This window comes from Hemicordylus capensis, chromosome 9 (genome assembly GCF_027244095.1).
Source record: "Hemicordylus capensis ecotype Gifberg chromosome 9, rHemCap1.1.pri, whole genome shotgun sequence".
Lineage (NCBI taxonomy): Eukaryota > Metazoa > Chordata > Lepidosauria > Squamata > Cordylidae > Hemicordylus > Hemicordylus capensis.
In genome coordinates this window covers 16,411,289-16,435,080 of record NC_069665.1, presented here as the reverse complement: position 1 = coordinate 16,435,080, position 23,792 = coordinate 16,411,289, and the positions used below count along the sequence as shown (strand labels likewise).

At 48.0% G+C, this 23,792-nt stretch overlaps 1 protein-coding gene across 1 annotated transcript; it reads right to left on the bottom strand.

The window, feature by feature from the left end:
* Positions 1–293: 293 nt before the first annotated feature.
* Positions 294–23,546, bottom strand: CMTM3 (CKLF like MARVEL transmembrane domain containing 3). Its single transcript, XM_053271513.1, has 6 exons — positions 23,088–23,546; positions 12,155–12,310; positions 7,575–7,670; positions 6,079–6,199; positions 3,986–4,441; positions 294–1,314 (listed from the first exon to the last, which is right to left on the bottom strand). Exons 1-5 carry the CDS (start codon positions 23,199–23,201, stop codon positions 4,413–4,415), a joined length of 516 nt encoding a protein of 171 aa, XP_053127488.1. The 5' UTR covers positions 23,202–23,546; the 3' UTR covers positions 294–1,314; positions 3,986–4,412.
* Between the last annotated feature and the right edge of the window lie 246 nt (positions 23,547–23,792).

Here is a 23,792-nt window from a genome sequence, read left to right as displayed (position 1 = left end):
TTGGCTTTTTAAAAAAGTGTATAAACTTGATTTACAGGGCTCAGTGGTGATTCTAGTACACCAAAGTGAAAGTGGAGGAAGAAAATAGCCAGTCATCCTGAAGAAGGATTTCAAGAGTAAAAACTTTGTAATAAAGTTGAGGACCTATGAACAGCCACGGACTGTCCTACCTGCATCTAGATGCTCTCTCCCTTCTAAACCAAGCAGCTATTTCTAGATGCTGCCTGTCCAATTTTCTGAGAGATCTGATTGGGAGACTAGGCACAACTTGGGGGAAGCAAACAATACATCTCTTCTCTTGTCAACAGAGTTTATTCCACAGTGGTTCATAAATGCCAACCATGTGCCAGTTTTGACATGCAACGCAAAAGTTCAACTTAGGACTCAGAAAGAGGCAAAAGTATAAAAATTCATTAGAAAAATTCATTTGGAGAATATGAGAGACCTGTGTCCTAGAATGTCAGGACTGTGTTACCCTGTTCAGGTACCAGCCTTCAGGGAACCAGTTCTGTCTCTAGCTAGATTAATGAGTCAAGCCATTCCTGGAGAAAAACCTTCTTGCACTCTGCTAAAAGCCAGCTAGTATACTAACACCTCACTGAAATGCAAGGCATTTTGGTGTCTCAGTGATTTGATTCTATATAATTGTATTTCATACCTTATGGCTTAATACATGGTAAAATACTGTGTAATGTTCCTTCAACAGATTCAACCTTTATATAACAGAAAAATGATTCAACAAATAACCTCCTCTATAAAATAGCTTGAGAATGGGATGATTTATGTAGTTAATTCTACTTCCTTAAAAATTCTTTGTGGCTTTCTCGGCACATTGGAAAGCAATTTAAAATCATGAAGTCATGTCCCACAGTTTGTATAACTATTTATTCATTTTTGCATAAGCTATTCAAACGATCATCTCAAAAACCAATTATTCCCCTTTACCCCTTCAATTGTATCTTCTGTATAAGAGGAACAACATGGGAACACAATAGGATTGTCTCCTAATTTAGGACCTCTTCCAAATTTTTCTTTGGGAGAAGGCAAGCTCTTCTAAAGGCAGAACTTTGGGCCTGTCCTCTTGGCCCATATGAGCCAGTATCTAGGTGCATTTGTGTGGTACAGTTCAGTAGATGCAAATCTTCATCCATGAAGGCACAGCAGTTGTTGGACTGAGCTGTTTGTTTCTGATACAGGAGGACCTCAATATTCGTGGGGGTTATGTTCTTGGCTGCAGTCACAGATTTGGAGACCACGAATATAGAGGCATTACTCAATGAGATCATGAGGGTTAGGTTCCTGGTCAGCCAGAAACTGGGTTAAAAAAAAAAAGGCCAAATTTCAGGGGTTGGGGGTGGATGTGTGGGGAGCTCCCCCCGTCACACCGTGTCCCAGAATGACCCCAAATTGGCAAAAAATCACCACCCCCCTTTAAATGGAGCCATTATGTGGCTATGAGAAACAAAATGGTGGCCAGAAATGATCTCTGGTCATTTCCAGCCACCACTGACTCGTGGATACACGATGTCAACATGGTTTTTTCCCTTTCCCCCACTGCATCTGCCGAGGTCGGATATCTTTTCCCTGACCGTGGACGACAAGGTTTCCCTGTACTCTTTTCCTAGCTGCCTTATAGATTGTTCCAGGGTGCAATCATGCAACTTGATTGTCATTACAGAGTTCTTATTGCTCAAAGTTCCAGGCATATCAGGGAAGAAAGGAATGTAGGAAGCTGACCGGTACCGAGTCAGACCACTGGTCTATCTAGCTCTGTGTTTTTGAGCTGGTTTTTTTACACTGATTGGCAGAAGCTTTCCAAGGTTTCGGGCAGGAGTCTTTCCCACCCCTACCTGGAGCTACCAGGTAGGAACCTTTTGCATGCTAAGCAGATGCTCTAACACTAAGCTAACCACCCTAGCCTTTTAAAAAAAAAAAATAAAGAAAAACACAATTTAAATCTTGGAAGTAAGTTACCATTAATACCTGTTTTTGCCCTACAATTTTTTAATTGAACATGAAGAATCAGACCCATTGGTCCATCTAGCTCAGTATGGTCTACTCTTACTCGCAAAGGCTAGTCAAGGTCTTGGGCAGAGGCCTTTCCTAGCCCCGCTACAGAAATTAGTTGGTGTTGCCACTGAGCTGTGGCCCAATACAAAAGGGGTTTGTTTCCTGTAAACCAGACCATGGTAAGTGTAAGCTCTGAACACAACCCAGAGGAGCGGTAGTTACACTAAAGTATCCTGAGCACTTGAGGGGGATGGTGACATATTGCCTACAAATGGAGTTAACAAATGGAGAAGAGCTGTTCTTGTGGTAGCAAGCATGACTTGTCCCCTTAGCTAAGCAGGGTCTGTCCTGGTTGCCTATGAAGGGGAGACTTGATGTGTGAGCACTGCAAGATATTCCCCTCAGGGGATGGAGCTGCTCTGGGAAGAGCATCTAGGTTCCAAGTTCCTTCCCTGGCAGCATCTCCAGGATAGGGCTGAGAGAGACTCTGCCTACAACCTTGGAGAAGCTGCTGCCAGTCTGCGAAGACAATACTGAGCTAGATGGACCAAGGGTCTGACTCAGTAGATGGCAGCTTCCTATGGATGATGACAGTTTAAGATGAAACACAGCTTGGGGAGAGGAACAAAGTGGAGAAAGCAGCAGTGGTGCTTCATAGGAGAACAAGAAGTTGCCTTCTACGGTACCAAGTCCGACCACTGGTCCTCCTTGCTCAGTGGTGTTGGTAGCGGCTCTCCTCAGGTTTTAGGCAGGGCTCTTTCCCCGCTCTACTGGGAGATGCCAGGAACTGAAGCAGGGACCTTCAGCAGCCAAGCAGATGTTCTGCCACTGAGCTACGGCCCCTTTTCCAGAGAGCAGACCTTTCCCAAGCTGCTGCTTCTCTGCACCGAGTGCGCCTCTGGCTCAGGCCTGCTCAACGTAGCCCCCGCCCCCAACTCCCATAATCCCCAGCCCCAGTGACCAATGGCCAGGGGTTATGGGAGTTGTAGGCTGACATCTGCAAGAGGGCCAGAGTTGAGCAGCCCTTCTCCTCCCTCCGCCACTCCCTGCAGAGCTTCAGTCTTACTTTAACACCTAGAATCTTGTGGAGTGGGAAAGTAGCTTGGGGAAGGGTATTTTGAAGAGGCTGGAGCCTCCTTGCTGCTTCTTCCCTGTGTAGGCCCCCAAAAGAGGCTTCTGGAAAAGAAAAGCAGTAGGGCTCTTGTGCAGTTTGCCTTGGAGAAGCCAGCCACTCACTGTGTTGGTTACGGACCAGGTTCAGACCTATGGCAGCACCTCACTTTGGCATGAGCCAGGGATGGCTTGTCCTAACAAGAGGGCGGCCGGCGGGGTGGGGCGAGGAGGCACAGCAGCCTCAACTCCCTGGAGCCCCACTTGCTCCTCTCCCCGCTTCCACAGCTCATTAATGGCAGCTGTGCTGCCTGCAGGCTGGCCATTCACCAGGTAGAGCTGCACAGATAACCATGCAGCCCTACCTGACGAATGGGCCTGGAGAGAGAGTGTAGCAAACAGAGCTCCAGGAGGTTAAGGCACGCCCCACTTTGGCACACCACCCAGCTCATCGGGATAAGCCACTCCTGGCGTGTGCTGATGCAGCCCTGGAAGTGGGCACTTACTCTCTGCTTCCATTTCAGCCTCCAATATGTTGAGGCCAGTGGTAACAGTGGAACCCACCAGTCTCCGCCTGTCCTTCCCTACTTCCATCAAGATATCCCAACATCTGTAACTTGCTTCAAATCTAAATTACAGATGTCCGATTACTTGACGGAAGTAGGGCAGGATATGCCGAGTTTGGTTGCGATGCCCAGACCCACCATTTCTGGCATACCGGAAGCGAAAGTGTGTGCTCCTGGGACTCTATACGTCATCACGCAGCCTCTCTATGTCTCAATCTGGCCTGCGGCCCTTCTGTGCCCTTTTCCTGCCTCTACCAGCGGCTCCAGCAAGAGATGATGCAGTACAAGAACGTACTTACCTTCTAGGTGCAACTTCAACCCCCCAGTGTAGCGGGCGGGCGGGAGGTCTAACTCTACAAAATGGATTGTTTATAAGAGACTGCTGAAATTGCCAAGTGCCTCGATCAAGTCACCGAGACGGCACGGTCTGCACACACAGCCCAGACGATATACACAGTTGAGATTACAAAAGGAGGTTTGCCTGCACTGTATCTTGTCGTGCTGAATGAAGCAAGGGAGAGAAAGACATACCAAGACTCAAACAGCCGCAGACTTGCGTTTAAAAAGGACGTGTAAGAGGATCTCCCAGTCTCCTCAGTGGCTTTGGTGATGCTCCATACAACAATGTGTAGAAAGGTTTATAAAGGTGGTGAAAGGCTAAAAAGAGGGTGTGTCCTTCATCCTCTGTTCGCTTATGGCTCTGTGGTCAAACTAAGGCTTCCGGCTTCAGTCTGAATCAGAATCTGAATCATCTTCTGGTAAGAGAGGAGAGGAACAAAACAGGCATCAAAGGAATGCACCCCCCACATTTCTCCCACACATTATTATTATTATTTTTATTTAAAATCTTTATACCCTGCTCCGGGCGGCTCACAACAATAAAATAGAGACAATATACTATAAAAGCAATAAAATCAACCAAATTAAGTAAACAAGTTAACTCAGGTTTAAAAAACCACAATCAGTATTGAATTTCAAATTAAACATTTCAAAGCTAAAAATTGAAAATTATAAAAACTAAAGAACCTACCAGATATAACCACAGAAGGGGCATTAAAAGCCTCTTTAAAAAGGTGTTTTTAGTTGTTGTTTTAAAAACACTGAGGGAGGGAGCACGGCGAAGCTCTTCAGGGAGGGTGTTCCAAAGCCGAGGAGCCACAACCAAAAAGGCCCTGTCTCTAGTCCCCGCCAACCAGATGTGTTAGTGGCGGGGCCATGAGCAGGGCCTGAGACGATGAACAGAGGGCCCTGGCACACTAGGAAGGCACAGAGTGAGAAGCTGCAGCACTGAAGCTTCGAGGGGGCCAGTCCTGGCATTGCAACTGTACCAACCAGAGATTCCTTCCTCTGGCTTTGGCGTCAGTAGTCAGGCTAGGGCCTTGCTCAGGTCACAAGTGCCAACGCAGGGGCCTCGGAGAGGGATGCATCCAGCTAGGTCAACAGGCCCCTAAGGAGCACTTCCGTTAAACTGCTGCAGACATACAAGCCCGGAGTTTCTAGCTAGCTATTTATTTATTTGTGATTTCTCTGTGTAAACCTTTTGGAAGGGCAGTATAGAAATCAATCAATCAAATAAATAGCTAGCTAGCCACCCTTCCCTTTTTCCTGATCCCACCTACTCTATTCTGGCTGGCCTCGAGGAAATGAGGAGACCTGCTTGTTGCAAGCAGAAACTTTTACACACGATCTATATGGAAAAACTAGAGGGAGCTGCTTGAGCTGTCATCTGGTGCTGGCTGCCACTGTGCCCAAAAAATAAACCTCAGTCTAGTCTGATATTAAAAGCAGACCGTAGAATGTTTGGCCCCATCACTTACTCGAAGGCAGGGCTGCGCAACTTTGGCCCTCTTGCAGATGTTGAACTGCAACCCCCTGGCCACGGTTCTCTCTCTCTTTTTCCAACTATGTGGGGAATGAGTTTTGTTCTGGGCGGCAGTGTCAAGACAGTGTGTGCGCATGTGCATTCAGAGTGGGGCCTTCTTGATTCAACCTGAGCAGGATCTAAAACTAACTGAGCGGACATCAAAACAAATTGTGAGTGCATGCACATGCTTTAGAGCAGGGATTCTCAACCTTGGGTCCCCAGATGTTGTTGGACTTCATCTCCCATAATCCCCAGCCCCAGTGGCCTTTGGTAGGAATTATGGGAGTTGAAGTCCAATTACATCTGGGGACCCACGCGTTGAGAATCCCTGCTTTAGAGGGAACACTGTCCCCGACTACTGGCCTCCGTGGCTGGGGATGATCGGAGTTGTAGTCCAAAAACAGCTGGAGGGACCACAGTTGTGCAGCCCTGCTCCAAAGGCAGAAACTGAGCATTTTGGGGGGGATTTATGGGAGCTCAAGGCCAGCAGCCACAGCGGCACAACAAGCACAGCGACTTTGTACCCACCTTCTGATTTTTGTGGCTCAGGGGCATCTGAAGAGTCGCCTTGCTTGAGGACGGTCATCAGTTCGTTAAAGGTCATGTAGAAATTAACAGCATAGACAACGGTGGCGATGAAGCCAAATACCTAGAGAAAGCGAGGTAGAAAGGCAGCTCTTGAAAACATGAATGAGTTCCAAAGGAAGAAATGTTTGTGGACGGGATCGGCTTCCGCAGCTCTCCCCTTCTGATATTGACCACCCCCTGCCCGCGATGCCTGGGCACAGGCCTTTTGTGTGACAGTACACAGTACCAGCACCTAGTGGCACCCAGTTCCCGTGGCCAGGAACTCACTCCCTGCCAAGGATCACAGTGGCAGGGAGAGATTTACTTCCGTTCCCTGCAGGAATGAAGGCAAAGCCCTCCCTGGTGCTGCAATCCCCAGCAGGGACTGACTTTGAGCGCCATGCCACGTCCCTTGCGTGGCCATGCAAGCACACAGGAGGTGTGGCCATGTAAGGGGGCGTGGCCGTACTGGCTCCAGGAGTATTAAGAGAAAAAGCACTGCCTGGGCATCTCCCTATTTAAGGGCAGATTCATGAGTTGGCTTCTCTCATATGGAGGCAGCCCAGAAGTGGAGCATAACATCTCCAGAGTCCTTTGTGCGTGCATGAGTTTGCATTAGAGCTGCCTTTTTAAAAAATGTGCATGAGTAAATGCAAGGGTTCAGAAGGCATCCTTTGTTTTTAAAGGAGGTGTGAGTGTATCGCAGCAGGCATCCTCTTAGAAGAGGTATTTCCACCTGTTCATGAGAGAATGCCTCTTCAGATGGCACTTGCCACCAGCAGTTTTTATAAGAGTACTAGCATCATTACATTTTAAAAAGAAGGTTGCCAGAGGAATTGGGACACCTCTCCCAGGATTTTAACTGATGCAATCGAATGGTACAGTCCTGGCTTAAATGTCACTGCTACTAAGGGTGGGCAACTATAGCAGATGCGTCTTCTTCAACAGATCCTTTCTCACGTTGGGTTCAGTCTTAAGCCCCAATGCAGATGTGATGCTTGCAGTGTGGAACCACATGGAAAGGGATTTTAAAATGTTGTTAATGTTTTAAATGACTTCAGTTGTAAACTGCCCAGAGATGCAAGTTTTGGGTGGTATAGAAATAGATATATATTTTAAAATGCAGAGGCAATGTGCACACCCTATTGGGCTCACTAGCTGCACCCACAAGCTTCACTAGTGCATTGCTGATCTGCAGAGGACAAAGCCACACCTGGGAAGGTTTTCCCACATGAGGTGGGACCCTGAACCTCCAAGATCCCATGCATCAAGGGTGCCGAGGCCTGGGGGTGTGTGGCTACCTGGAACAAGCCTATTTGTCCCACTCCTTGCCAACGTGTTAGCTCTTCACAGCAGACATAACATCCGTGCAAGGTTCTTGTCTGCTGTTTCAAGACTTCATGGTTCTACCATTTTCTCAAGCTCTTAACTGGAAGCAGATTAAAAACATAACTTACTCCTGCTGCCTTGGATGCTCTGTCAGAATATTTCGAGACAGCAGCAATGGAGATGGCAAAGTATATGATAGCAGCAATGAGGCAGCACAAGAAATCCTGCAGGAAAAAACCAAACACATCAGAGTTCTGAAATCCAGTGAAGGAAGGAAAAGGCTATAAACAGGCTAACATGATATTTCACATACGCACACACAATAGATCATTGAATAGATCCGGCACCAAAGATTAGAGAGGCAACCAGAGAGTCAATTCCTTCTTTCCTTTAGTAGCCCTATCCAATTGCAAAGTAAGTGTGGACAAGTTTTCATTCCTACCTCCAGTTTCAGGCCAAAGGAACACAGACAAGAGACTTGGTTCTGGCAGTGCCCTTCTGCTGCTTGGGGCTGAAGCCAGGCCTCAGCACACACGCGTCCCAAACATGACGCCCAACTAGAACTAGATTCTTGTGTAAGTCGCAGTGTTATTTTAGTTACCCCCTGCTATTGCATTTAAGGGCAACGAGATGCCTTTTTAAAGTGGTGATTTTCTTCATTTAGCAGGGGGAGAGCAACTGGCCCTATCCATCCCTCCAGTGGCTGTGGCTGGTGTCTATCTTATGTTCCTTTTTTTAAAGATTGTGAGCCCTTTGGGGACAGAGAGCCATCTCATTCATTCATTCATTCATTATTTCTCTCTGTAAACCACTTTGGAAACTTTTGCTGAAAAGCAGTATATAAATATTTGTAGTAGTATGTATATATTTGTTTATTTCGGCCCAAGGCCAGCAGAAACACAAGAAAAAGAAGGGAAACAACAACAACAATAATATATTATTAAAGAGTAGTGGCATCTGATGGGAGCTGGGTTGTGCTGCAATGCACATTTCTGGCACCTCGATCACTCTCTGGAAAACAAGCCATTCCTCTTCTTAAACTCGAATCTAGCAGGGCAGTAAGCAGGGAACGTATGAGCTCAAACATAAGGGCTCTAATCCAGTTCTAGTTGTGCACAGCCATTAGAAAGGCCCCAGGCAACGCTGCCATCCCCACTGGAGGATGAGGCATTCAGCTAGTTCAGCGAGGTGTGTGCATATCAGCATCCACACTGGTTGCACAGCAGAGCCCTGTTCAGACATTAAGTAACTAGATACAATGTAAAGGTAAAGCGTGCCATTGGGTCGGTGTCGACTCCTGCTGCCCACAGAGCCCTGTGGTTTTCTTTTGGTAGAATACAGGAGGCGTTGACCATTGCCTCCTCCCACACAGTACGAGACGATGCTTTTCAGCACCTTCCTATATTGCTGCTGCCCGATATAGGTGTCTCCCATAGTCTGGGAAACATACCAGCAGAGATTCGAACCGGCAACCTCTAGCTTGCTAGTCAAGTCATTTCCCCGCTGCGCCATTAGGTGGCTTCCTAGATACAATGTTCCTGAGTAGAAAAGGGGATGGCTATGTGCCACCTACCTATGCCCCCTGGTGGCAACATGCTCTTTGGCTATGCCTCCTGCTCTCTCCCAGGCCATAGCTTAGTGGAAGGGTATCTGCTTTGCATGCAGAAGGTCCCAGGTTCAGTCCCTGACACTCTTCCCTGCAGCCTTGGAGAAGCTGCTGCCAGCCTGTGCAGACAATACTGAGCTAGATGGACCAATGGATATGGCAGCTTCCTATGTTCCAGGTAGAGCTGGGAAAGACTCCTGCCTGAGATCTTGGAGATCTCCTAGGTGGACCAATATGGAGCTAGGTGGACCAACAGTCTGACCCACAGGAACACAGAAAGCTGCCTTTTACCAAGTTTACCCTTGGTCCATCCAACTCAGTATCGTCTACACCAGGGCTGCTCAACTTCGGCCCTCCTGCAGATGTTGGCCTACAACGCCCACAATCCCTGGCAATTGGCCACTGCTGCTGGGGATGATGGGAGTTGTAGTCCAGGAACATCCAAGTCTGGGAACTCCTGCCTTGGGGCGATGGGTGTTTCATAAAGGCCCCTTGTGTTTGTTTTTAAGGATGTACAGGAAGATGCGAGATGCAGCCACGCTGCCGTGATGGTGGCACCCAATGAGATTTTTATCTCTCCTGAACAGATGGGAAGGCGAATTTATTACTTAGAGAGTGGAAATAGGTTGTGTATGCAGTTCTGAGTGCTGTCCACCTTCGGCCTATTAACAACCAGAGCTTGCTTAAGTGCCCCCTTTTGAAATATTCTTAGGGTATTCCACAAAGTTGCAAACATGGAGGAGGTTAACTCGTTTAGAGGTGAAGGCTCCTTGGGATTGTACTGTCAGCTCTGGACACTGACATGCTGATCCAACCATTCTGGCCACTGCAGCCTCCGACAGGAAGCGGAATCAAGAAGCTGATGGGGAATAACGAACTTGAACTACCCCTAAGGAACTGAAACCCGGCGGCTACTTCGCATTTTCCCAATATTGTTTTGCTAAATGATTATTTGGAAGAACAGCAGCACCTAGTGGTCACTTTGAGAAATAACCAATAGCAGTAGCATGATGGTAACATATCGGCAGCTTCCCTGCCAACAAAGAGGCACCTTTTAACAGTGGCGATTCTCTTTGTTTATCGGGAGAGAGCAACTGACCCTATCCATCCCCAGCACAGCATCCCTCCAATGGCTGTTGCTGGTGTCCGTCTTATACTTATCCCACTCTTCCTCCAATGAGCTCAGAGCCGTGTACATGGTTATTTTTATCCTCACAACAAGCCTGTGAGGTAGGCTAGGCTGAGAGATACATGACTGGCCCAGAGTCACCCAGTGAGTTTGAATGGGGATTCGAACTCGGGTCTTCCCAGACCTAGTCCAACACTCTAACCACTACACTATGCTGGCTCTTTAGATTGTGAGCCCTTTGGGGATAGGGAGCCATTTTATTTATTATATCTATACAGAGGCGCTCTTACCTTACCCCTGGACTTTGTGGCCGAAGTCCAGGACCTCCGTAGCCCCTGGGGGCCCCCAAATCCTCTTTCGTCTGTCCTGGGTGGTGTGGTTGCCTGGCAGAGCATGATGATGCTTAATTTGCAAGGGACGGGTGGCCTCCAAAGGCCTTTAGGTCCAGGCTCCAAAATTACCTAGGTGCACCTCTGTAGCTATATAACCCGCTTGGGAACTTTTGCTGAAAAGCGATCTATGAATATTGGTCATATTCATAAGCTTTTGAGCCTCAAGAAAAAGGTTGACAACCAGGCTAAGTTACTCATAAGTAGTCCCGCTGGAGAAGTTAGTAATGAGCACATTTTAGGACATAGAAAGCTGCCTTTTACTGAGTCAGACCCTTGGTCCATCTCACTCAGTACTGTCTACAACCAGTGATTCTCAAACTTGGGTCCTCAGGTGTTATTGGACTTCAACTCCCATAATCCCCAACCAGAGGCCACTGAGGCTGGGGATTATGGGAGTTGAAGTCCAATAACACCTGAGGACCCAAGTTTGAGAATCCCTGGTCTACACAGACAGGCAGCGGCTTCTCTAAGGCTGCAGGCAGAAGCCTTCCCAGCCCTACCTGGAGGTGCCAGAGAGTTAACCTGGGACCTTCTGTGTGCAAGCAGATGCTCTACCACTGAGCTATGGCTCCCTCCCATCTCCCTGCATTAATTTCAATGGGACTGCTCACAAGTAATTTAGTCTGGCTATCACTCAATGGCTTCCCCCAAGGAGTTGCAGATAGGGAGGGGGCATCGTTGCACTCAGAAGACAGTGGAACAGAGTCAAAGATTAAGTGTAGTTCACCACAAATGGGCAAAAGCCCATTTGGCCTGAGATAACTTCAGTTCAAAAGCAATGTGCATCCAACCCAGGAAATGGCGCCTCTATCAGAGTTTCCTGGAAACTGACTGCCTCCAGTCCGAACTGAAGCGTCCTGTAAATATTCTCAATCTTGTACCAGTTTCAGCATAAAGCTGATTTAGGTAACTCCAATCAATGGCATTAGAGAGATTTCACCCACAAAAATCACAACTGAAGAGAAGATGTTCTGTTACATACAGCAGTCCAAGACGGGCTTACGTGCACGTGACAAAGTGGTCCACACTGGCCACCAGCCATAAATCAGAGCTTGGCCAGGGGAGGGTTTCTCTTCCTATAGCTACCAGGGGTCAAAAATGGCCACAAACTTAGGAATTCATGCCCACTGAAGCCCGATTCAGACATTATGCTGTACGAGTGTACAGATGTCTATGCACTTGTACAAGTGTTTGTGTAAATGACTGTATCTAGGTTCATTTTAAAAGTGAACTTGGATACAGGCCCTTCAAACGCATAGTACAGAGAGGAAGTGCCACTGCTATACCAGTGTTCAACATCATATGTGAATGACTGTACAATCATTGTACAAGTGTTGAACACAACGTGTGTATGGGCCTTGAGTCACATTAGGTTGTGGAGAAGACCATGCTTATGTGGGGCCTGAGCTTCTCCAACAAAATCCCCATTGCGCCTTCACACACCACCTCACCTCAATGACTTCCCACTCCCACATCCCTCAGATATTCCTTCCAAGAGAAACTCTCTAGCAAAGAGAGTTCTCCTCCCATCAAAACCATTTTCATAGGCCCTGCTTAGAGCAGCTCCATGCATCCACTTACCACCAAAAGCCAGTAGGGTCCTTTGAACTTCTCATTAATCTTTAGAGCATATACAGAGAAAAAACCCAGGGCCAGCAGAAATGTCAACAGGGGCACCATCAGGAATGATGCAGCCTCCGAGGCAATATAGCAGATGAAAATCACGAAGGACAGGACCTGCAGCACGAGGAAAGAAGATTGAGAGAGAGCCTGTAAGTCTCAACTGCGGAGTGACACATTTAGTATGGTGGTTCTTTAAACAAACACAAGCTGATCAAAACACTCATCTTTAAAAGTAAACAACAAGACAAAGCATCCTTAGTACCATATTTACAAAATAATTTCAGAGTGCCCTGCCTTCATTTGCAGAGTATGAACTGGGTAGCAAAACTCCTAGTATCAGCCTTAAGAGCAAGTGATACATATGAAGGAATACCTTGCCCAAACGTCATGGCATATAGGATGCTTTTCTGCACAGCTATGGGTTTTCTGGGAAGTTTTGAATTGGAAAGTTTTCAGAAAAATTTCCTGGAATTCCCATGCAAATTCCCCCTCCATTTGCATTTTTTTTGGTCATTAGTATATTTTTAAACAAATCTTCCTGATGCCCCAAATAGATTGTGATCTGATTGGGCATGTTATTTGACCTGTTTTTAAAAGCCGCCATATTAACTTCTCTTCACTGTACTGGGAAATGACTTGACTAGCAAGCAGAGGTTGCCAGTTTGACTACCCCCCGGTATGTTTCCCAGACTATGAGAAACACCAATATCGGACAGCAGTGATATAGGAAGATGATGAAAGGCATCATCTCATACAGTGTGGAAGGAGGCAATGGTAAACCCCTCCTGTATTCTACCAAAGATGACTCGACGGCACACTTTATCTTTACCTCACTGTATCTCAAACATATTTCAAGTAGCTAATTTTAGAAATTGAATGTTTCCCAGGGAACATAGGAAGCTGCCTTATACTGAGTCAGACCATTGGTCCATCTAGCTCAGTATTGTTTACACACTGACTGGCAGTGGCTTCTCCAAAGTTTCTGGCAGGAGTCTCTCCCAGCCCTACTCCCAGAGCCAGGGAGTGAACGGGGGACCTCTTACATGCCAAGCAGATGCTGTTCCCCTGAACCATGGCCCCATCCTCCAAGGGGGATATCTTACAGTGCTCATATGTAGTCTTCCATCCAGATGCAAACCAAGGCAGACCTTGCTTAGTAAAAGGGGACAATTCATGCTTGCCACCACAAAGCCCGATCTCCTCCCCTAATAAAGTATGGGAACTTTTTCCAGAAAATTTTCCACCCCACATCTCTGCTTTTCTGGAATGTTCTGACCACAATATTGCCCCACAAAAGCAAGTGCTGTGACCTCATGATCTATCAAATTAATGGCAATCCACGTAGTTGAGTGTGATGTGTGCAGTGCCACTCAGAGCAGTGCTTTAGACTGGAGAATGCACACAAGCATAGGAACATAGGAAGCTGCCATATACTGAGTCAGACCATTGGGCCATCTAGCTCAGTATTGCCTACACAGACTGGCAGTGGCTTCTCCAAGGCTGCAGGCAGGAATCTCTCCCAGTCCTATGCAAGCAGTGTTCCCTGTAAAAGGGATTCCCCAGATGGTGTCGACTATAGCTCCCATAATCCCCAGCCAAAGGTCACTGCAGCTGGGAATTATGGGAGTTGTAGTCAACAACATCTGGGGATCCCTCTTACAGGGAATAATGCACACAAGCGCTGTGCAAAGCCAAAACCTCCAGCAGTGTTCCTTTATTCCAGTTCTGTAGCAAGACTGATCAGAAGCTGCAGCTGGAAGCCACAGAATTTGGTTACATTCCACTCGGGGATTCTACATCAGGAAGCTCAGAAGGGGAAGTGCAGCATTGCCTGTTAGACAGCAGTTCCTCCACCTCTTTTCATTCAGGAAATGTATCATGACAAACAACTCAGCAAATGTCGACATTTAGGAAGCAAGAGCTGTGGCGAGAGGCTTGTCAGGATTTCAGAAAGAATCATGCAACAGGCTGGGTTTAGAATCCAAGAGTGATTTTGCCACTGGAAAAAACTCCGGAACAGGAAGCAGATGACACAGATCGTGGAAGTTACAATGACTTCCTATTCAAGATCCTTTTAAACTGCAACTGCAGGAACATAGGAAGCTGCCATATACTGAGTCAGACCACTGGTCTATCTAGCTCAGTATTGTCTTCACAGACTGGCAGCGGCTTCTCCAAGGTTACAAGCAAGAATTTCTCTCAGCCCTATCTTGGAGAAGCCAGGGTGGGAACTTGGAACCTTCTGCTCTTCCCAGAGCGGCTCCATCCCCTGAGGGGAAGATCTTGCAGTGCTCACACATCAAGTATCCCCTTCATAGGCAACCAGGGTAGACCCTGCTTAGCTAAGGGGACAAGTCATGCTTGCTACCACAAGACCAGCTCTCCTCTCCTATCTCTCTCTCTTAGGCATACCCATCACTAATCCCAAGAGTGGCAGCTCTCGAAAGAGTTCGCAAGCAAGCTGCTGCAGGGGAAGAGGAAAGTGGCAGCGCCAGAGGGTAACAAAATGTTACCGCCTTGGGTAACAAACTGGAGTGGGGCAAAACGGCAGCAGCGGCGGGCAGGGGAAGAAAATGGCAGCGGCAGGCGAAACTAGAGGCGCAGATTCTCTGTGCCCAGCCCAGCTAGTTATTCATTCTGACTGACAAGTGTTAGCGGTACAGTGCAACATAGGCATAGGGACAACTGAGCAAGGTGATGCAGCAGCCTAGGAGCCACCAGCCACCTCCCCTGCCCGGGGAGTTTCACCTGTATACTCTCAAGCCCAAGTTTATCAATCTGCCAGAGTATGCTACCTTGACACAGAGCTCTATCAGTTATTTCCTTCACAGCATATCCGACTCAAATATGGAATTAACCTGGCGCAGGGAAGTAGCAGGAGTGGTCAGTCTCTACTGGGTCAAGGAAGGAAGTCTTCTGAGAATACAATTATTCAACTTTTTTCCCCCCAGCTGGAAACTTCTGTTATGGAGATCACTTCAGAGGAGGACACTGAAAAGAGAGAAAGGCGGAAAGAAAAAGGAGAAACACAGTAATATATCCTGCAGACAGGAAAGACCCTCTTTATCATCATGGAAGGGAAATCTGGTTAAGTCTGAGTGGACAGTTTCCTAGGCTAGAAGGGGAAGAAGCTCTCTCCAGAATAACTATTTAATTTTTCCAGGCCTTCTATTCTTAGGAGGGCTGCATTATAGGAGATTTAGTTTAATCTAGTTAGGCTGCAATCCTAAATGCAATCTGCATAGTAACGTGCCTAGGGAGCAAGAGGTTGCTGGTTTGAATCCCCGCTGGTATGTTTCCCAGACTATGGGAAACTCCTGTATTGGGCAGCAGCGATACGGGAAGATGCTGAAAGACATCATCTCATACTGTGTGGGAGACAGCAATGGTCAACCCCTCCTGTATTCTGCCAAAGACAACCACAGGGCTCTGTGGTCACCGGGAGTCGACACCAACTCGAGGGCACAACTTTACTTTTAAAAGCCTACTGAAGTCAATTTACTTCAGAGTAGATATGTCGAGGACTGCATTCAGTTGACTTTAAAAAAAACAAAAAACTATTTGTAATCTTAGTAAAGATGTAATGATCAGGAGCTATATGGTAGCTAAGCATACCACGTTGTGATGCCAGGTGTACCAGGGAGAGAGCCTTTTCGGTGGAGGCACCCTATTTATGGAATAGCCTCCCCAGTGAGGTTCGCCTGGCTTCATCACTTTGTTCTTTCATATGCCAGGTAAAGACCTTTTTGTTCACTCAGGCCTTTTAAATTCTGGTTTTATATTATATATTTATATTTTACATTTTATATCCCGCTCTTGCTCCAAGGAGCCCAGAGCGGTGTACTACATACTTAAGTTTCTCCTCACAATAACCCTGTGAAGTAGGCTAGGCTGAGAGAGAAGTGACTGGCCCAGAGTCATCCAGCAAGTCTCATGGCTGAATGGGGATTTGAACTCGGGTCTCCCTGATCCAAGTCCAGCACTCTAACCACTACACCACGCTGGCTCTTTTCAGATTTGATCTGATTTTTAACTAATTTTAAAATGAGTTTTTAAGCTGTTTTGTATTATATTCTGTATTCTCTTTTTGCCTTTTTTTGGTCTGATTTCATGTGTTACGTGTTTTTATTGTATGTTTTACCCCTCTGTTGTGAGCAGCCCAGAGAACAATTTGCTATGGGGCAGCTAACAAATAAAGTTTATTATTAATAAAAATTATTATTATTAAGTTGGCTGTAGCTTCAAGGTCACAGATCAGTAGCAGAGTGTGAAGGAATGAGACCTTTTTCTGCTCTTTGTGGTTTCAAATTTTTGCATGCAATTGCTTAACTCCCGATGTTCTACGGATGAAGCAGCAGAGCAGAGGTTTTGCGGTCTGGGAGGAAAAAGAGTTTTGCTGGTTGCCTTTGGGAGAGCAGTGAGGGCTTGATCTGATTGGGTGTGTTTAAAAAATGGAGGGAACTTGAGTTTGTTTGGTTTGGTTGGAAAGGAGAGGACAAAACGAGGCTTGCCAGCGTCGTACCGGATCTCTGCTGCCCGTGTCGTACCAGTGGTATCTCTGAAGGATCTCTGCTGGCAGGGCTGGGAAAGACCCCAGAGAGCAGCCGCCCGTCACAGCTGACAGTCTTGCGCTAGATGGACCAAGGGCTGGACCCAAAATATTGCCTCCCTGTAGCATTTCAGAAGTCTGAGTAATAGGAAAGGGAAGGCAACACAGAACCAGGCTACATGGTCAGCAACCTCTCCACATTGTTACAGGCACCAGACAGTGTGCCTAGTGGCTTCTGTCAAACTGAATCTCTCTCGTATCCTTCTCTGACCAAAGCTAACCTACCTCACGGGTTGGGAGGGTAACCATGTACAGCGGTCTGAGCTACTCTGAGGAAGAGTGGGATATAAATGTAACATAAATAAAGCAACATATGCTGGTAACCGCCAGGCTTGACTACTGCAATGCGCTCTCTGAGGGGCTGTCTTTGTACGTAGTCTGGAAACTACATAGGAAACTGCCATATACTGAGTCAGACCATTGGTCTATCTAGCTCAGTATTGTCTTCACAGACTGGCAGCGGGTTCTCCAAGGTTGCAGGCAGGAATCTCTCTCAGCCCTATCTTGGAGATGCTGCCAGGGAGGGAACTTGGAACCTTCTGCTCTTCCCAGAGCGGCTCCATCCCCTGAGGGGATTATCTTGCAGGGCTCACACATCAAGGCTCCCATTCATATGCAACCAGGGCAGACCCTGCTTAGCTATGGGGACAAGTCATGCTTGCTACCACAAGACCAGCTCTCCTCTCTGCAATTGGTAGAGAATGTGGCAGCCAGGTTGGTCTCTGGGACAACCCGAAGGGACCACATAACACCAGTTCTAAAACAACCACACTGGCTGCTGATATGTTTCTGGGTGAAATACAAAGTGCTGGCTATTACCTATAAGGCCCTAAACGGCTTGAGTCCAGGCTATTTAAGAGAGCACCTCCTTTGTCATGAACTCTGCTGTCTGTTACAATCTTCTGGAGAGGTCCGGTTATGGTGGCCACTGGCTTGTTTGGTGGCCACCCAGGACCGGGCTTTCTCTGTGGCTGCCCCGGGGCTCTGGAAGATGCTCCCTGCAGAAATAAGAGCATCTCCTTCTCTGTTTTCAGGAAGATCCTCAAGACTCACCTGTTCTCACAGGCTGTTAATTAGAATTAATTTTAATAATTTGTTTTAACTGTTTTATGTTACTGTTTTTATGCTACTGTTCTAATTGTGTTGTATATTAATCTGCGCTGATTTTTAAATTTTGTACATCGCTTAGAGATGTACATATCAGGTGGTATAAAAACATGATAGATAAATATTGCACTGGGTCAATTTCTGCTTGGTGCTGGAGCATGAAACTTGTTTGTTTAGGAGAAATCTATACAGTTTTAGAGTTATGAGGGCGCAAGGGTGCTTTTAGTGATGGCCCTTAAGATTTCAAACTCTCTATTCTGGGAAGTTAGTTTGGTACCCTCTCTATTTATCTTCATACTCAACATCCATTAATGAGTCATTTTGAGTTTTATTTGCTGGTTCTTGTTTTTGTTTACACATTGCTTTCTATTTTCTGTTTTCCTCAGTTGTTGACTTATGTAGGATGGTTTCAATTTGTGTCTGTAGATTGCCTTGAACTTAAATGGAAAGGGAGGATACAGATTTTCCTAAACAAGTGAGGCATAGGGAAAGGGTCTCTGGGGGCAGGAGAGTAATTCCGATAGCTGGAAGCTTCAGATCGAGGGAGATAGTGAGGGGGCATGGACGAAGAAAAGCCTCCATAGTTGCAGGTCATCTTCAGTAATAATCCGGAGACTATATTAGAAGGGAGGGCAGAAAGGAAGAACGCATACACATGAAACCACCATGGAAACAACTAGATCAAGAGAAGCAACAAAGAGATGAAAATGGAGGAATGGAAGGAATAATAAGTTATCCTCTATACGTAATTGAACAAGAAGCCAACTTTAACTGAGAAAAAAAGATTACTAACTAAACATGAGCTAAGAAGACAACAGACTTAAGTCTCTTATGCAGAGAGAGGGAGAACCTCTCAGTTTGAATTCAAGGCAACCAGTGAGGAGCAAACAAACCACCGTGACTCCACCCTGCAAGCTAGTTCACATAGAGAAGCATGCCCCATACAAAGGATTGAGACAATGTCTATGCCAAAATCCCAGCAAAAGCTCCATGTCTCTTTGAGGTCCACACAGTAATTGCTAGTTTCCGCATGGCTACTTCGAGGCAATGAAACTCTACCCACTGGAATACAAAGCACTGCTTGATCGTGCCATTCCTCCAGCCCGGTTGTTGTTCAGGCAACACTTTTGGTGCACAATGTGCTTTACCACCATTCTCCGATTCATCCTCATGATAGTCCCATGAGGCAAGTCACTGTTATTCCCATTTAACAGATGGGAAACTGAGGCAGAGATGGAGCTTGCCAACTAATTTCACATTTGAGCCGGAACTCACTAATATGTTCTGTATTCAAATGCTGGAAAGTCACAAAGAAAAGATTGTGGCTGCTTGAGATCCACCCCCCCCCGCCCCTTCTGACACAGACTTTAATAAGTAACAGGCTGCCTCGCCAGATGCCCAGAGACATTTTCTAATTGTTCGGTCTGACATCAGCTGCATCCACAGAGCAGACTGGAGAATCTTAGAACAGATACCAGCATTAGATCAGCACTTAGAAGGACAAGCTCTCCCTCTTGAGAACTGCTGGGTGAAAAGTTCATCACACTTGCGAATTGCAACACAGGGTTGGAATGTCCGGTTGCTCTGCAGCCTCGTTAACAGCAATAAGGGCAAGGAATGGGGAGGGGAGGAACCTTCAGCATCACAAGAAGAAAAAGGGACAAGAAACTGCTTCTAGACTAAGGCTGCACAGCTTTGGCCCTCCAGCTGTTGTTGGACTACAACTCTCATCATCTCCAGACACAGTAAAGGATGATGGGAGCTGTAGTCCAACAACAGTTGGAGGGCCAAAGCTGTGCAGCCCTGTTCTAGACCCACTGATTTCAAAGATGTTCTGGCCACAACGCAGACTATAAGATGTGTGTGTGTTTTTTTAAAAAAGAAGAAGAGTGACAAATACCATTCCAGTGATAAATACCAAGTTCAGTTAGGAAGAATTGCTGAATTTGGCTCATTACCAGTGTTCCCACTAACAGGGATTCCCAGATGTTGTTCACTACAGCTCCCAGCATCCCCAGCTGCAATGGTATTTGGCTGGGATTATGGGAGTTGTAGTCAACATCATCTCTGAATCCCTGTTAAGACAGAACACTGCTCATTATCTGGGATCAATATCAGGGATGCTGCTGCCAGTTCTTGCACTGAGCAGGGGCTGGAAAAAAAGAACTCCAATATTCTTTGATTCTATGATATAGACGGGGTGGGCAAACCTGGTCCTCCAGCCGTTGCTGAACTACAACTCCCATCATCCCCAGTCACAATTTATTCTGGCTGGGGAACATGGGAGTTGTAGTTCAACAACAGCTGGAGGGCCAAGCTTGCTAATCCCAGAAATAGCAGCTATTGTCTCTATGCCCTTTAGAAGATGTATTAGCAACACTGCCACCGGATTAAAACAAGTCTTAGTGGATCAAATGAGTTACTCAATCTGCATGGATTTGCATATGACAATGTTTGTTAAATGCAAACGTTTTGTATTTTAAAAGCATGGTTTTTGTTCAGATGGTGTGTGTGTTTCAGTAGGTGCCATCTTAGAATATCTTTCCTGGGGAAGAGAGAGATGCCCATGGTACTTAGCATCTGCAGTTTCTACCACCATTTACATTCCAAACCTTTTAGAGTGGACTTCAAAAAGTATGATTGGCAACACTTTAAAAGAAAAAGAAAAAAGTGTTAGGGCTTCTCAAACTTGGTTCCCCAGATGTTGTTGGACTTCACCTCCCATAATCCCCAGCCACAATGGCCAGTTTGAGAACCTCTGGGCTGTGAATTAATTCAATCGATTCACAATAAAGGTTGCAACCTTGCTTATCACCTTTCTACAGGAAGCAGACTAGCCGGAAGCTACACAGTCAAGAGTGTCTCTACAATGCCTCCAGGGCAGCTGAGTAACTTCCTGGGCCAGAAAGATCAAACACATGCCTCCATAGCCATGAATCAGTGAACCGATGGCTCAAGAGAGCCTCAAGCAGGCCACCAACTTCCTAGCCCACACTGGGCCTTCTATGCCCAAAGCAGCCCTGGTGATTCTCCGCTGGACTCCAGGTATTGCTCAAAGGTGGCCGATTCCACACCTTCCAGCCCTGCATTTCTTCTTGCTGGCGAGGAAAAGGAGACGCCGATCGGAGCTCTGTCATGCTGGCTTAAGCCAGAGTTCTTCAGAGAAAATGAGGGGGGGGGCTCAAAGTCCTGCTGGGAGGAGGCACCCTGGTAACTGGGTTGCCAACTCTGCATGAAGCGATTCCTGGAGATTCCAGTCTTGCATTGGAATCTGGCCATGGCGCTCAGGGGTCCCTCTAACAGGGATCCCCCCAGTTGCGGATTACAACTCCCAGCATCCCCAGCTGCAATGGCCTTTGACTGGGGATTATGGGAGTTGTAGTCAACAACAACTGGGAATCCCTGTTAGAGGGAACACTGCTTAGGATCTCCAGAAGTGCTTTTCACAGCGCCAGTGCCTGGGGTGCGGCTGGCAACCCAAAGCCTGAAGGCATACCTTTCTGAAATCTCCCCTGTCCCCGTGCAGGGTTGCTACCATCAGGGGTGCAAGAGACACCCCTCACCAAGCATCTGAGGAATCCACCCCCATTTTACTGAACTCCGCCCACCAAGCCCAATAACCCACATTATTATTAATCGCATTTCTCTAACGTGCCCCATTAAAAGTCTCTGGGCGCTTTACAAACTAATATATAACATACAACAATTAAAATCTTAAATCATATAGAACAGATCAAAATAACCACCAATAAGACGTTCAAAGCCAGCGTGGAGCCAGCGTGGTGTAGTGCTGGACTAGGACTGGGGAGACCCGAGTTCAAATCCCCATTCAGCCATGATACTAGCTGGGTGACTCTGGGCCAGTCACTTCTCTCTCAGCCTAGCCTACTTCACAGGGTTGTTGTGAGGAGAAACTCAAGTATGTAGAACACTGCTCTGGGCTCCTTGGAGGAAGAGCGGGATGTAAAATAAAATAAATAATAAATAAATAAAACCCATGTACCCATACATAAAGCTACCTAATGGCGCAGCCAGGAAATGACTTGACTAGCAAGCCTGCCAGTTCAAATCCCCGCTGGTGGGAAACTCCTATATTGGGCAGCAGCACTATAGGATTTATTATTATTATTATTATTATTAATAATACAATTTCTATACGGCCCTTCCAAAAATGGCTCAGGGCAGTTTACAAAGAGAGATAACAAACAAATAAGATGGATCCCTGTCCCCAAAGGGCTCACAATCTAAAAGAAATGTAAGATAGACACCAGCAAGAGTCACTGGAGGTACAGTGCTGGGGGTGGATAGGGCCAGTTACTCTCCCCCTGCTAAATAAAGAGAATCACCACGGTAAAAGGTGCCTCTTTGCCCAGTTAGCAGGAGTGTAGATACTGAAAGGCCTCCTCTCACACTGCGCAGGAGGAGGCAATGGTCAACCCCTCCTGTATTCTACCAAAGACAACCGCAGGGCTCTGTGGAACCGGCTTGACGCCACACTTCGCCTTTACCCATCCATAACAAACCTTGCATAGGCAAAGCTCAAGCACCCTGTTACCAGAGCGATTCAATGCGTCTTCCCTCCCCTCCCCTCCCCGCCAGCCACCCCCCGCGTAATTCGCAGTAACTTGGGGCTGCTCAAACTGTCGCTCCGTCTCCGCACCAGCAGGCGCGGGTGGGGGGGCGGCAGCGCTCCGGCGAGGGAGGTGGGGGGGGGGGGCGTGGTGGCAGGCGCCTCTAGTCCGGGCTCTCCCGCCACCGGCGTGGCTCAACTCGCCGAGCGAGGGGCGAGCGGCGAGTCCTCCTTGCTCGGACGGGAGTCAGTCTGGCCGCGGCAAGTGGCAAACGGCAAGCAGCCCCACGCAGCCGACGGAGCAGCTCACCCCCCCCCCCCACGGGTCTGGTTCCTCGGACGGAAGCCGCCGTCTGTGTGCAAGCGGCGGCGGACTCCCAGGGAAGGAAGGATGCGACTGGATCGCAGCCGCCGTCTGCGAGGTCCCGTTCGCTGCTTCAGAAGAAGCCCCGGAGCGCGGTCCCTGCCGCCGCCAGGAGAGGCGCGCGCCCTTTTCGGCCGCGGGGCCAGCCCGGGGAGATGAGCTCACCCGCAGCCTCTCCCCGGCCCCGGCCCTCGCAGCCCGCCAGGCGAGAAGCCAGCCCAGCCCAGCCCAGCCCGCTTACCGCCTCCGCCAGCAGCAGCAGCCCTTTGCGGGACGTCACGAACTCTCTGGAGGGCAGGAGAGGGCGGGCTCCCGGCCGAGGCGCCGGCGGATCGGGCTCTTCGGAGGGCTCCATTCTGCTGCTGGGCGTCCCGAGCGCCGCCCGCTGAGCTGGCGAGAATCGGGCGGCTGCGATTCCTCTTTCGACGGAGGCGAAGGAGAAGAGCGGAAATCCTGACGGTGCGGAAATGGGGCGGGGGGGGGGGACCCCCTTCCGCCGCTGCAGATGCGAAGAGGACGAAGCCGCCTCCTCGGGCTGCGGCGCCCCGCCCGCGGCCAAGCCCCGACTGAGCTCGGCTCCGCCCGCTCGGCCCCTTCCCCGACTCCCAGCCTCAGCGCAGAGGAGGGAAGTTTCCACTTCCCCAAGGCCAACTCCCCCCCCCTCCTCCTCCTCCCCGGTGCAGACCCTCCTAGAGCACGTACAGCATGCCCGAAGCCCGTCCTGGGTACGTGGCTCTGATCAGTTCTCTATCCCGCCTTTCAAGCCCGAAGGGTCTCTAGGCGGCTTACCGAAGATATAGTACTATTACGGTATGATTTTCAGAGGGCGGGGGCTGGTCCTTCTGCTCCCTCCCCAACAGCTGGCATTGCTCTGGGTTGGCAGCCCCCCCCCCCCGCTCACTTTGGCTGTTCCCATCATCAGCACCAACTACCTGGCTGTGCATCC